The sequence below is a fragment of the Plectropomus leopardus genome, chromosome 20 (assembly GCF_008729295.1).
Source record: "Plectropomus leopardus isolate mb chromosome 20, YSFRI_Pleo_2.0, whole genome shotgun sequence".
In the NCBI taxonomy this organism is placed as follows: Eukaryota; Metazoa; Chordata; class Actinopteri; order Perciformes; family Serranidae; genus Plectropomus; species Plectropomus leopardus.
This window is the reverse complement of record NC_056482.1, coordinates 10,287,596-10,300,503: the sequence shown is the minus strand read 5'-3', so window position 1 is coordinate 10,300,503 and position 12,908 is coordinate 10,287,596. Positions and strand designations below refer to the sequence as shown.

At 39.4% G+C, this 12,908-nt stretch overlaps 1 protein-coding gene across 1 annotated transcript in view; it reads right to left on the bottom strand.

The window, feature by feature from the left end:
* dym (dymeclin) overlaps nt 1-12,908 on the bottom strand; it is a 67,193-nt gene that overhangs the window by 28,922 nt on the left and 25,363 nt on the right. Inside the window, exons 11-14 of the mRNA XM_042509808.1 lie at nt 12,730-12,855; nt 12,463-12,576; nt 11,295-11,389; nt 5,454-5,553 (exon numbers count right to left, since the gene is read on the bottom strand). Of these exons, the coding sequence (XP_042365742.1) occupies nt 5,454-5,553; nt 11,295-11,389; nt 12,463-12,576; nt 12,730-12,855 (435 nt within the window). The remainder of the gene's footprint in view (nt 1-5,453; nt 5,554-11,294; nt 11,390-12,462; nt 12,577-12,729; nt 12,856-12,908) is intronic.

The following is a 12,908-nucleotide window of genomic DNA, read 5'->3' as shown; positions in this document are numbered from 1 at the left end:
CCAGTCATCTCAGAGCGGTTGTAGCATTAATGGAAAAAGTGTGGATTTTTCAAAACAATTTTGTAGCCTAATAAGAAAGTGGTAACTTTCTGAAAGGCCTGATAATAAACAGAAGGCAAAATGTTTATTATCTGTTGATATATCCTCAGGCTCTGCTTTTTTGCTAAACAAGAGGAATGGTGCTACAAAGCTAATGCATGTGTCTACACTGGCTATTAAAAAGAGATCACAGATTGTGACTCAACCCAGCGTACATAAACACATAGACAGGGTGGTCCAACATGCTCCTGGCTCTGTGTGTGTGTGTGTGTGTGTGTATGTGTATGTGTGTGTGTGTTTGTGTGCTTGCAGTCTCTTCCCAGAAATGTGCAACAGTAAACAGACGAAGAGGCACAGAAGTAACATTACCACTACCACTGGCTGGGAGCATAAACAGTGACACACAACGCAACGCAATGCAACGAGCGTATGAGCACATACTGCATGTCGCTGCATATATCTCAAAGGGCAAGAGAAAAAAAATCTGTAATCAGAGGTGCAGAGGCTGCAGAAAGCAACCACGGGGCCCCAAGAGAGCTGCCCTGCTTGGACTGGGAGCCTCTGGCTGTCCCCTGGGGGCTCAAGGGGCCTTTACCCTTCACTCTTTCTTCCCTGACACTAACCAGACACAGCAGCACATACAGGGCTGTGTGTGTGCATGTGCGTGCGCGTGTGTGTGTGTAGTGGGAGCTCTGTGTGTATTTATATGAGAGCATGAGACCAAGAGGGAGACATCAAGAGGGAGAGAGGGAGGGAAAATGGAGGGGGAGACAGAGAAAAAAGAGGGAGACATTAACACATAAGCAGAATGCGCCCAGCTTTAACCCACAGCTTAGAGCATTTGACAATGTTTTTTCATATCCTCCTCTCAGTCTCTCCCTCGTAAAAGAGAGCAATTACATGTCCAGGACAATCCCACATTAAACAAACATTAGTTCTCTCTCCAGAGCCAGACTCAGCCAAATTACATTGTTTCCAGATGCCCATCACAAACCCACCCTCTTTCTCTCGCCAAACCCCCCCCCATCTCCTCTCCTCCTGCCTATTTCTTCTCTTTCTATTGTTCTTCTTTTTCTCCCCATGTTCTGCTCCTCTTTATCGCTCCCCGTAGTTCCCTAAACTTCCCAAGCAAAGATGAAGAGTTTGTGAATAACACAAAAGCAGGCTGCTTTCAATTACACCCCCACATTCACTACTACTACTGGAGGAAAGGAGGGCCAGAGATGGAGAAAACAAAGGAGTCAACGCAACTTATTTTATAAGTCACACATCCAAAACCAGTGATGGATGTCTGTCTGTGAGTGGGGTCATTAAAACTGACCTGATAAAAAAAGCTAGGCATACATTTCATTTAGATTTCAGTTTAAGATTCATACTGATGTCAGGAGGTCACAAATTGACCATTAACCTCACTTGGAATAACCTTCTTTTGTATTAAACATTTAAATAAATGTATATTTTCCATCTTTGATCTCATTCATCCACTCATATGAACAAATGAGATGGATATTTAAAATGTAGTCTATATGTAAAGGCAGTTAAAGCCTGTAAAATTCACTGCAGCACAGTGGATCAGTTCTGTTGTTCATTTTTGTCCCTTATGAAATTATCTGATCAGCAGAGCAGAAACAACTTTCAGAAAAATATCTGCTAAAAATTTTGTAAGTAGTTAATCATTTAAGTTTTTTCATATACGTAAAAATGCCAAGAACACTCTCCAACCTCTCAATTGTAAGGATGTACTGCATACTTTGTTTTGTTTGATAGTAACTTGAATATCTTCAAATGTATGGAATGTTTGTTGGACAAAACAAGCTATGTGAGAATGTCACCATGGGCTCTATATTTTAGAGACCACACAATCCTGATAAATTAATTAAGAAAATTAGTAACATTAGTAACATTCCTAATGATCAGGTCTACATTTGAAACCCTCTTTGCCACAATCTGAAAAATAAATGAATAAACAAGACTTAGAGTCTGCAGGGACATTAGAAGATTTATGAAGCAGCGCTGCATCCAAAATAGTTAGTTTAGCATGTCAGCATATTAACATTTGCTTATTAGAACCCAACACAGAGTGCAGCTGGGGCTGATGAGATTATCATTTGTTTTTTTTGGGTATTTGGTCATAAACAACCAATTAAAATATTTACCACATATTATAATTCATTTTGAGGTTCCCAACTAAACAGGGACCCTCACAAAACACCACTGACTACGACCAAGATGTTTACTACCAAATACGTGTGAAAAGCTGATTGTGCACTCTGCTGTCAAGACAAAATCAAGCAGAATTGATATCTCGGACTGGGTGTTTGTGTGCACATGTTCAGAAACACAATACAATATGTTCCTTTTAATCAAGAGACGTCTCTAAAGCTAAGAGTTGGCTTCTTGCTAAAAACAGTAAGCCACAGGAACCCTTGTAGACATGGGAACCAATGTCACATTTCGTTAGTATAGTCTAAGCTCAAGGATAGACAGCCATATCAGAAGAGTTGACCAGCTCCTTCTTAAAAAAGTCTATGACCCAGACGGGATGTCAGACACTTTTCTAGGAAAAAGCCCTCGTTGTAAAATTCCCATGAAATAATCCGACTGGAAATGTGCCTTGTGCCCTTGAGCAACGCACTGGAACTTTACCAAAAAGCATGTTGTGCAGTCGACCTTACACTTTGACCTCTCACTGTGTGTGCGTGTGTTTGTTTTGTTATTGTTGTCACTATTATTATATCCACTCTGACTGCACTCTCCTATAGAAACAGCTGGCTGGACTGATATCTTTAGCGGAGAAGATTTAATCAAGGCAACAAAATCTCTCTTTATGTTTTCCATTTTCAGTCACATACAGTGGGCGTTTATGCATGTGTGTAAATAAAACAGAGCATTAAAATAAGCCCTGAAGGAAGGAAGCATCAAAACAAAGCAGGATAATTGCATTTTATATGTTTTTATGAGTCTGTGTGTGCATAAATGTCTGTCTGTAAGAGGGCCTCATCAGACAGTCGCTACATGGTTGAAGGAGCACTCAAATACACTCACGTTTCCACAACACCTCAGGGCATCTATGGGGACCTTCTAATACATCTCCAACCCCCAAACACACACACACAAATATGTTCATGCACACACACACACTTACACAGGACCACTCAAATCTAATGAGACAGCCAGACTGAGACGTATACAAACAAACCTGAAGGCAGAAGAGCCTCAACACAAATACAGATTGTTACACGGTCAATAGTCGACGGAGTGTGTTGCGTGGTCAGGTGTGGTGTACTAACAAGATCCATAGATACTTGATTGCATTGCGACATCATTTTAAATGTGTTGGTTTAAGCTCTGTCACTTGGTTTCTGCTGTGGCGCTGTTAAGATTTCAATTTCAGATAAAACACCAATGTTTCAGAGAACTTTCAATATTTCTTTGGTGCCACACAGTGAATGACCGCATCCAAGTTTAGAAACACTCAATACTTTCATCTAATATTATTCTTCAAGTGGAGACTCAATTTCTAGCGCAAATTAAATGTGTGCGCTGATAAACTAATGAGAAGACAACAAAGGATTGGAGTCGACAGAGCTGCAGACTGCGATTTGACGCAGGGCCTGCAGCAACAGGCTTTAGATTTGATGCTTCCCAGCAGCTAAAAACATAGAAACAACATCAAACTGTGCACAGCGTCCCCAGTGAGTACCTAAACTGGTCGACAGAACTGGTGCCAGGAGCAAATTTGTCTCAGTCTTTTACAGCAGACTAAGAGAGACATCAAAACACATTTCAAATTTCATGCTGGAATAGACACAAAAGCAGTTTACTTTAAAAATATAAAAAATGTTGACACAGCAGCTTATTTGGCTGCTGAACTTAAGATTCAGCATTTAGATGGTTAAAGCTTTGAATTTAAACGCTGTGATCACTGGTTGCTTTTCGAACCATTATAGCGTGTTAGGATAAAAATAGTAAGAGGGTGAGTTTAGATGGTAAAATGAATACCACCCTCACATCTGTGTGTGGAATATGAAGCTACAGCCAGCAGCTGGTTAGCTTGGTTTAGCATAAAGACTGCTAACAGGAGGACACAGCAAGCTTGGCTCAGTCCAAAGGTGATAGAATCAGCCAACCAGCACCTAAAGCTCACAGATTAAAATTCTCTGTCTTGTGTATGTGTTCAAAAGTGGAAGTGTTAATGGACAAATTGTGGTTTTATAGAGGTCTTGGCCAGGAGGTCACTGCGTTTGGCCAAAAAAAAGTTTTGTACTATGGTTGCGACGCTACGAAATTTTTAAGATATAATAATCGTCTGAGAAAATATCACATTTTCATGGCATGTTATTATTATTATTACCATCATCTGTCAAAATGACCATTAAAGAAATGAAGACAGAGGCTTTTTTTGCTGAACAAAAGCTTTGTGACACGGACAAAGCTTTTGTTCAGGAAAGGAGATGAACACACGCAGGTTAGATTCTCTTTATGGTTGTTTTTTTTTTTCAGATGCACACTGTATGATAACCATCAATTTGTCTGCCACAGTATACAGTTACAGACATTTTACCGCTGCAACCCAATTCCGTACGTAGGTCTAAGCTTGCTGTTTCCAGTCTTTGTGCTAAGCGACCCAGCTGCTGGCTGTAGCTTCATATTCAAGTGACAGATATGAGAGTAGTATTGATCTTCTCATCTAACTCTCAGAAGGTAGGGCTGCAACTAAAAACTAATGTCATTATCAATTAATCTGCCCATTATTTCTCTATTAATCGTTTTGTCAATAAAATGCCAGAAAATAGTAAGGTATGCCCGGTGTAATTTCCCTGAGCCCTAGGTGATGTCTTCAAATGTTTCATCCGACCAACAGCCCAAAAAAATCCAAAGATGTTTAGTTTATTACGATGTATGAAAAAGAAAAGCATCAAATTCTCACATTTGAGAAGCGTTAAACCACCCAATGTTTGGCTTTTTTGCTCAAGAAATGACTAAAATAAAAATTTGATTATTGAAAAAGATGCTAAAATTAATCTGAATACTGAATTAATTAAGTACTTGTTGCAGCAGTGCAGTAAGCTAGTGAATGAAGCACATTTTCCAAAATCTTGAAGTATATCTTTAAGATAAAACTGTAGGCTATGATAACTAATAATTTATCACCTTTAACTGTTTAATGATATAATATTTTTTTGCCTCAGATTTTCTTAATGCTAAACTTGACAATGAAATAGTCTAAATTCACACCACTAATTCTGGTGTAAATTCATGTAACCTTACACTTCTTAAATCATCACAAAGGCCCATGTTGTAGACATAGTTTGGCAGCTACTAATAATGTGATCGTGGACTGAAAGAGAGAGAGAGAGAGAGTGTGTGTGTGTGTGTGTGTGTGTGTGTGTGTGTGTGTGTGTGTTACTCACATAGTCGGGCAAGGCTGTGTTGTCTCCCTGTCGGCCTCTCAGTGACTGTGTTGCCTGCTCCAAAACCTTGTTGTGCTTCTTGGAAAGCAAAGCAAACAAACTGCAGGAGAGACACAGAGGGGAAAAAGGAATGAGAGCAGAGACGACAGATGAATGATACACTTCACCAAAAAACCCAAATGCACAGTCGTCATACTGCACTTGATGACCAGTAATTAATGTGCTGTAAACGCTCAAACAGTGGTCTTTAACTAAAGAGAGACGCTTTTATTTAAAGCCAGATTATTATTAGAGACCGGTCTGTTTTGCTTCCTAAATGAGGCCTTGAAAATACTGAATAATAATTAGTTTTGGAATGACAAAATAATCAGGAAATTGGCAGAACACAGTTTTAGAAATGACGTGTCAAAATACTAAACAGTATGCCTAATTTAACATCCATTTACAGCTCCTTCTTCTAACCTAGCTTTTATTTGGCCTGCGCAGGTCACACACTTGGTTACTTCTCAAATATTTCCAGTGTTTATACATGTGCGTGTGTTTGTTGCCCTTGTAGGTGACAGTCTGCCATTTGACCCACACATTCACTGACTTGCTTTATCCTTCTTGTCTATGTATGTGTGTATGTGTGTGTATGTGTACGGTTGTCTGGGTGGAAGTGTATGATTGAATGTGATGGCTGGACACAGACATACATCAAGAGTATGCTTGGGCGACCTTGGCTTGCAAAAGGGTGGGTCAATACCCATACACATACGCACACAACATTAATAGTGGTGTGTTGATGCCACAAAACTGATTCACTCAACATTTGTGGTCACACAAGGGATTTGAGAGAAAAACACTGTAACACTGTTACTTACAGTAACTTTTTAAGTTGCACCTAGGCAAAAAACAACTCACTGTCGTTTTGAGTTGTTCTTAAAGTGAAAATAGACACATTTTTTGCTTTAAGTCATCATTACGAAGTACACGTTGATTGCACAACGTAATAGCAATAAATAGCTATAAAATAATGGCACAATTGGCATTTAGACTGGTTACCTATGAGCCTCGCTTTCACCATGCAATTCTGTCTGCCACCGAGTACAATCAGCTGGGAAAATGATGGCTCGATTTAGTGGCCAAACAGAGAAATTACATGGTCATGTGATGCCTTGTGACCCAACAACACTTTTTCCCATTGACTTACATGGTGAAAGAGAAAGCTGTAAATCACTGGCTAAATGTATTTGAGCATTAAAACCCCTGAAAAATGACTCCCTTAACAATCAGGATTTTAACCATTCAGTTTGATTAACATTTGGAAAGTCTAGTAGGGTACCACAACTTAATTATCTTGGTTCTATTTAAGTTAACCCTAAACGGAAGGTGGCCAGCTTGGCTGACAGAGGTCTTTGGTGTACCTGCTCTATTGGCCACACTAAGCAGAAGCAGTGCCAATTATCTGGGTAATTTCAGACGTGGCAGTTAAACCATGTTGGCTTCACGCGCCACTGAGCAACTTCCACAGAAATGAACGAGGCCCCACTTCAATGCTGTATACAGTTGTCTTTATACATCTATGGTTGACCATTGTGCAACAAAAACAGGAAGAGGATGATGCTTTTGTTTTCTTCAGTAGCTATCCCCAGTTACCACAGAGTATTAATGTAAGTTCTTAAAGGCCTCTGACACCAAGTTGGTATTTTTCATCCAAAAATTGTTGCATGTTCAAAACTAAGAACGACTTCATATTGTGTCAATCATGATTACGCTCCGACTCCATAACTTTCCTCCGTGTTTTTGGAACAGGTTAGATTTTCTGCAGTTTTTCGCAACCATCAAAAAAGTTGTTTGACCAAGACACAGTGAGGAAATCTGTGGTGTAACTGCGGGCCTCATGCATCCGCAGCAAGAGAGAGAAACAGGGCAGAAGTGGACGGTGTGCCTGCAGGAGAAAGAAATATATGGAGACAATGACCTTTTTAAATCCTCCACGACAGAGAGAAGGTTACGATAGCTTATTCAGAAATGCTCAACCGTGATGATGTTGCTCAGCAGACTGCAATTTCACAGCTGCAATATTATTTCATATTTTAGGTAGCCGCAGTGCCAAATGCAAGACATCCAGGGATGTAACTCAAGCAGGGAAGTGAATGTGTCTTTAATTTTGCCTCGTACTGCAAATTTTCGCACCAAATAGAACAATAAAATGCAAGTGACTCATTATGTAAGATCTCTGCGTGTAACTGTTTTAATCGGACATATCTGACATATTTTAAAAAACACACAAAAAATGTAGTGTGCAAAGGCCTTAACTCTAAATTTGAATAAAACATGAATACATTTTTTAAAAAGTTCTAAAAAAAATAACATTGTTCTCTGATTGATCTCTGTTTCACCTTATCTTATCTATTACACTCCAATTTCTCCGTCTCATACCGTATTCAATGCAGTGTTTATCATCATAATTATTAGTGACCTTCTGTTTTAATTACAACTTTTTAATAGTCTTTTCAGCCCCCTGAAGGCTGTTGAATGTTTAATTTGTGTGTCAATCAAGGAAAAAAATTGCAGAATAAATTAAACTCAATGACAGCAAAGGGCTGGGGAAACTCAGATGCAGAGCTCGGCTAAGCCCCTCAGAGCTACACCTGTCCATCTGTCAGCACTGGGAAACACACACACAGAATCTCTCAGCATTCATTATCCAGGCTAATTGGCCAAATGATAGCTGAATGGAGACATCTAAGCAGCTATGAGGAGGTCTTCTTGTTATCAGCAGACCTAACGTCAAAGGCCCTGGTAGCCGTGACTTCTTAATAGGACCTGTTGTATCTCGTCAGTTTTTTCTTTTTAAAATGAGAGACCACCGACTGAGTTCCACCTGGAACGTTTGCCCACAAAAACATCCCTCATTTGGGCCGAGTGGGAAACTGTGACACAGAAGGATTTCCACACTGCTGGCCTGATCCCAAAATCAGTTATGGGGCTAGTGGGGCAAGTAACGACAGACGTGATCCAACCCGACAGACTGAAGATGTAAAGGTGCTCTGTCTCTCCCAGTTCAAAGGATTCTTTTTTCATATGGACACACACAGCGTGTGGTTGTGGTCTGTTTGTCTAAATTTGGGCTTCGACATTTGAATGCATACACATTTATTTTAAGGCTGATCAGAATTATTTTCCCAAATGAATGCTGCTTAGTTCCATGGGCATTTCTGAAATTTTGTAAAGGTAAACTGTAAATTAGTGCATCAATCACCTTTATGTCCAAGAAGACATTAGACAAACATTACATAATCAACTGAGGAAAAGTAACTGTTACATATCCTGGCATTTTATTAGAGCTGGCAAGAAAAAAATGGTATTTGTGACTTTAAAATAAATGAATATGTATATTCTTTTACATGTGCACTTTAATATGATTTATCAGCTTCTATGGTGATAGAGAGAGAGATGTCAAGTCATCTGGACTCTCAAAAGTTGTGGTTATGTGTACCCTCAAGCTCAAGCTCTATTTATTCTCTACATATTATTTGATTGTAATTTGAAAATTGATACAAATTGGAAAACTGAAAGCTGAAACAATCAAATACTCTAAGTACGGACCATCTCGTGATGGCACCTGTAAGGTTTTGTGATTGCATCTTGCACAGTTGCAACACTATTGAGTTTAAAATAAGTCCACAGAAAGACATAATCACCTGGCAAAATACTGAAAACAGGTTCTGTGGTAGTTTCCACTAAAACTGTTTTTTCCACATTTTGCCACACTGACTCATACGGTGAAAAAAATATCTAATAAATTAATTATTCCATTGATATGAAGTTAACAGGCCACTATTTTGATAGAATTAGTCTTTTTAGTCATATTAAAGTAAAAAAAATGGGGCTCCAGCTTCTCAAATGTGCATTTTACAGTTTTGGACTGTTGATCAGACCAAACAAGCCATTTTAAGATGTCAACATGGATGCTGGAAACTTGTCATGGGAATCTTCTGATATTTGCTGACATTTTTTACACCAAACAGTTAATTTAGACAGTAATTAATGGATTCATTGGAAAAATGAGAAAGTTCGGTGTCAGAGGGTGTGGATGTGGAAGATAGAGGAAGAAAGCAGCAGAAAGGGAATACTGACAATAGAAAGTAATAAGGAATGATGCAGTGTGGTGGTGGGGGCAATTCAAACCCACTACTGCCTGTGAATAAACAGCACTAACTGTGGTTCTCTCTGAGAGTCAATTATGGAGCAGAGTTCAGTGCTGCCTGGCAGACATTTGGAAATTCCTGGCAGGAAATTCCCTTTATCTAGCCAGCCAGTCAGCCAGCCAGTTTAGCCCAGCCCTGGCCATCATAGTCATCATCATTATCATTATCATCAGACATGGAGTCAGATGCTCTACATCACTACAAGACAGACATGTACACATTCACAGACAGTTTTTCCTCCCTGAATCAAAACACCAGAGAGTCACAGATATGGAGAGAGACAGCGGCAGTGAGATAAGAGTATCCTTGAGTGTGCGTGAACGCGTGCACGTCTTCAGGGAAGGAAACATTCCTTCCCGTGCGTCTGGATTTAACAAACAGACATGAATGACTTGATGTGTGTGTATGTGTGCGTGGTTTGGACCATGTCCTCTCAAGTCTTCCGTCTCTTCATAGGCCAAACTCTTTTCCTTAGTTACCTCGTGTTACATAATGTTCTTCTGTACACAGGCACACCACTCTCTCAATATTTCATTTCTTAGTCTCTCTGGCTGCAGTCGCTGTCAAGTTACTATAACGATCATTAAAATGAATGAGTCTCTCTTCTGGCGTCTTTGCTTGCCTCACACAGATGAAGACTGTGTCGAGGCCTGCCACTTACTTGAAGTAGCAATTTGAAACAGTTGAAATACACACCGGCTAAGTGTTATATACAATTCTTATGTTGCTGATTTCAGTTCATGAAACGACAAAAACTGTCAGAAAGCACGTTATCTCCTGTGCAACAGCTCTACTTTGGGCAGACTTTATTCACATTCATGCCCTGAGGAAAGCCTCTGGCCGAAACACATTCACTGCTTTGATGGTGTGCCACCTTTTTCTACTTTATTAACCGATTTATGTTTTTAAAGCACACAGTTTCTCTCTCTGGGATGCAAACTTGATGTCTGTTTTTATTCAAACTGTGAGCCAGAAAATAAGCACACACAGCACAGTTTAAAGTTAGTAGAGGTTGGAGATGAGAGATGACGATGATGATACCATGAAGATATACATATATATACATATATATATGCCATCAGAGATTTTGCCACATCATTTATGCTGTGGCAATTTTGTATCATCCCTTGGTGTATTACACCATTGTTGTAAATGTTGCAAAATCGAAGAGGAGAACTGTTTTCATATTAGGTAAAACTGGACTTTTTTTATGCATTTTGGAGTCATTGTGGAGAAGTATTTTGTTTCGTCAGGTATTAAATTCATCAAATTAGCCAAAAGCAGACATACCTGTCTGTTTGTTCTGTTAAAAAAATCTCCCTTCATTATAATAAACTATGTAATCAATATTGTGATGTAAAAACCAGATATAAAGAGAAGGATATAAAGATCAAGATCTAGATTCTCATTAAAAGCACAAAAGATATCTCATTTGATGTCAAACAGGCAAAGTACACCGTAAAAATAGACTTGGTCACTTTGCCTCAGTTTTTGACATGTTAAGCTTTTTGCTTCAAACCACTTGAAATATTCCTCCAAAGCAGAGAAGAGAGAGAAAGAATAGGGCGAATGAAAATGGATTCATAGCACAAAGAAACTACCTATTAATCTCTCTGAGTATTCTGTCTCTACAGTATGTCCTTACCTGATGATGCGCTGGGCAGCGTACTGGTGGAGACAACGAAACTGGGCGGACATGTTAGCAAGTGCAGCAAGACAGTTGGTGTGGAGGTACTTATCCTGGGGAGGATGCACACACAAACATAAACATGTTACCCGCTGTTACTGTTAAACTACAAATTATTATGTTATTTCAATCTTTACAGTTTCATCATGACAATTGGGATGTAATTCATTATCTTCGTCGGGTGTAAGACCCGAGGGGATCATACGTTCGGTCATGTGTATCTGTCCATCCACAGCTAATCTTGCATATTACTGGACCAATGAGCCTTATCTTTTTGTGTCCACACTTATGACTGTATTTATGCTCAATAAATACAGTCGCTCTTGTGGTCGCAGTTAATTATATTTGTTGAAAAAACAGTTTTAAGACAGTTTTACACCGTTATTGAGATTACGGTTTTGGTTAACATGAATAGATTTCAAACTTCATTGTGGTTCAAAAGCTGACATCCCTAAATTATTTTGTGATCATTTTTTTTAACTGAAACATCTGCAGATTGTTTTTATATCCAATTATGATTCACTACAGTTAGACATGATATGAGATCTGACAAAAACCCAAAACAAAACATTTCTGTTATCTTTGCTGCCATCTTGACTGTAAGGGAGCCCGGAAGGACAATTCAGCTGGGTGCAGCTGTGCACTGTGCATAGTGACCATAATCAGCTCCGGCAGAGAACTGTGCTCTACTGAGTGCTAGGGTTGGGAAATGTTCATATTTGAGAATTAGTTTCTGCACTGGTACCCAATGGTACCGTTTTTTTCTGTACTTTAGTTTCTCTGTAATAAAAAAAATGTCATTTCTGAAGAAGATACAGGGGTGACATTGTAGACTGAAAAGCAATTCTGCCCAGCTGTTTTTGTCTAATCACACTTAGAGCTAATCTTCTGTCTGCCTGTCTGCTTGTGTGTGTGTGTGTGTGTATGAATGTCTGCTCGTCTAGCAGTGATACTAGGCTATTACTAAAATAATATAGAAAAGAAAATAGACCAGATGCCGAAACTATTACTGCAGATTGGCACTGTAGCTAGAGTGCACTTTTCTAGCTACTTTTTGGTTTCTGAATGCATAGCAATTTCCTTTGCAAGTACAAAAACTGTGTGTTTGAATATATGTTAAACTTACCCTTGTACGGGTCATGTTGAATTGGATGGTGCGAATGACCACTAGGATGAGCAAACTGCCAAGTGAGATCTCTGTCAGTGTTCTCTCTGTGTACCATGAAATGTTCTTTAACACCTGTGAAAGAGAGAGAAACACAGAAATGAGACAAACATGTTGAAAAAAACAGGAAGGATTAAAGATTATCCTGACCATTGCAAGTAAGGGAAGGTTGCAGTGGCCACACATGAAATGGGAACAATGTGCACATATCAAACTGTGTCTACCTACCACCTCGTGGATAGAGCGATTGAAGGCATCGTCCTCTGTAAGGATGAGGAGGATAATGAGGGCCATGTAGACATGATGAGAATTTCTATCCTCCACATGGTAAAGGATCTCTAGGATGGGCAACACCTAGGAGGAAGAGAGGAAGAGCAGAAGGAAGGGTTAAGCATGTGTGTAGGTGT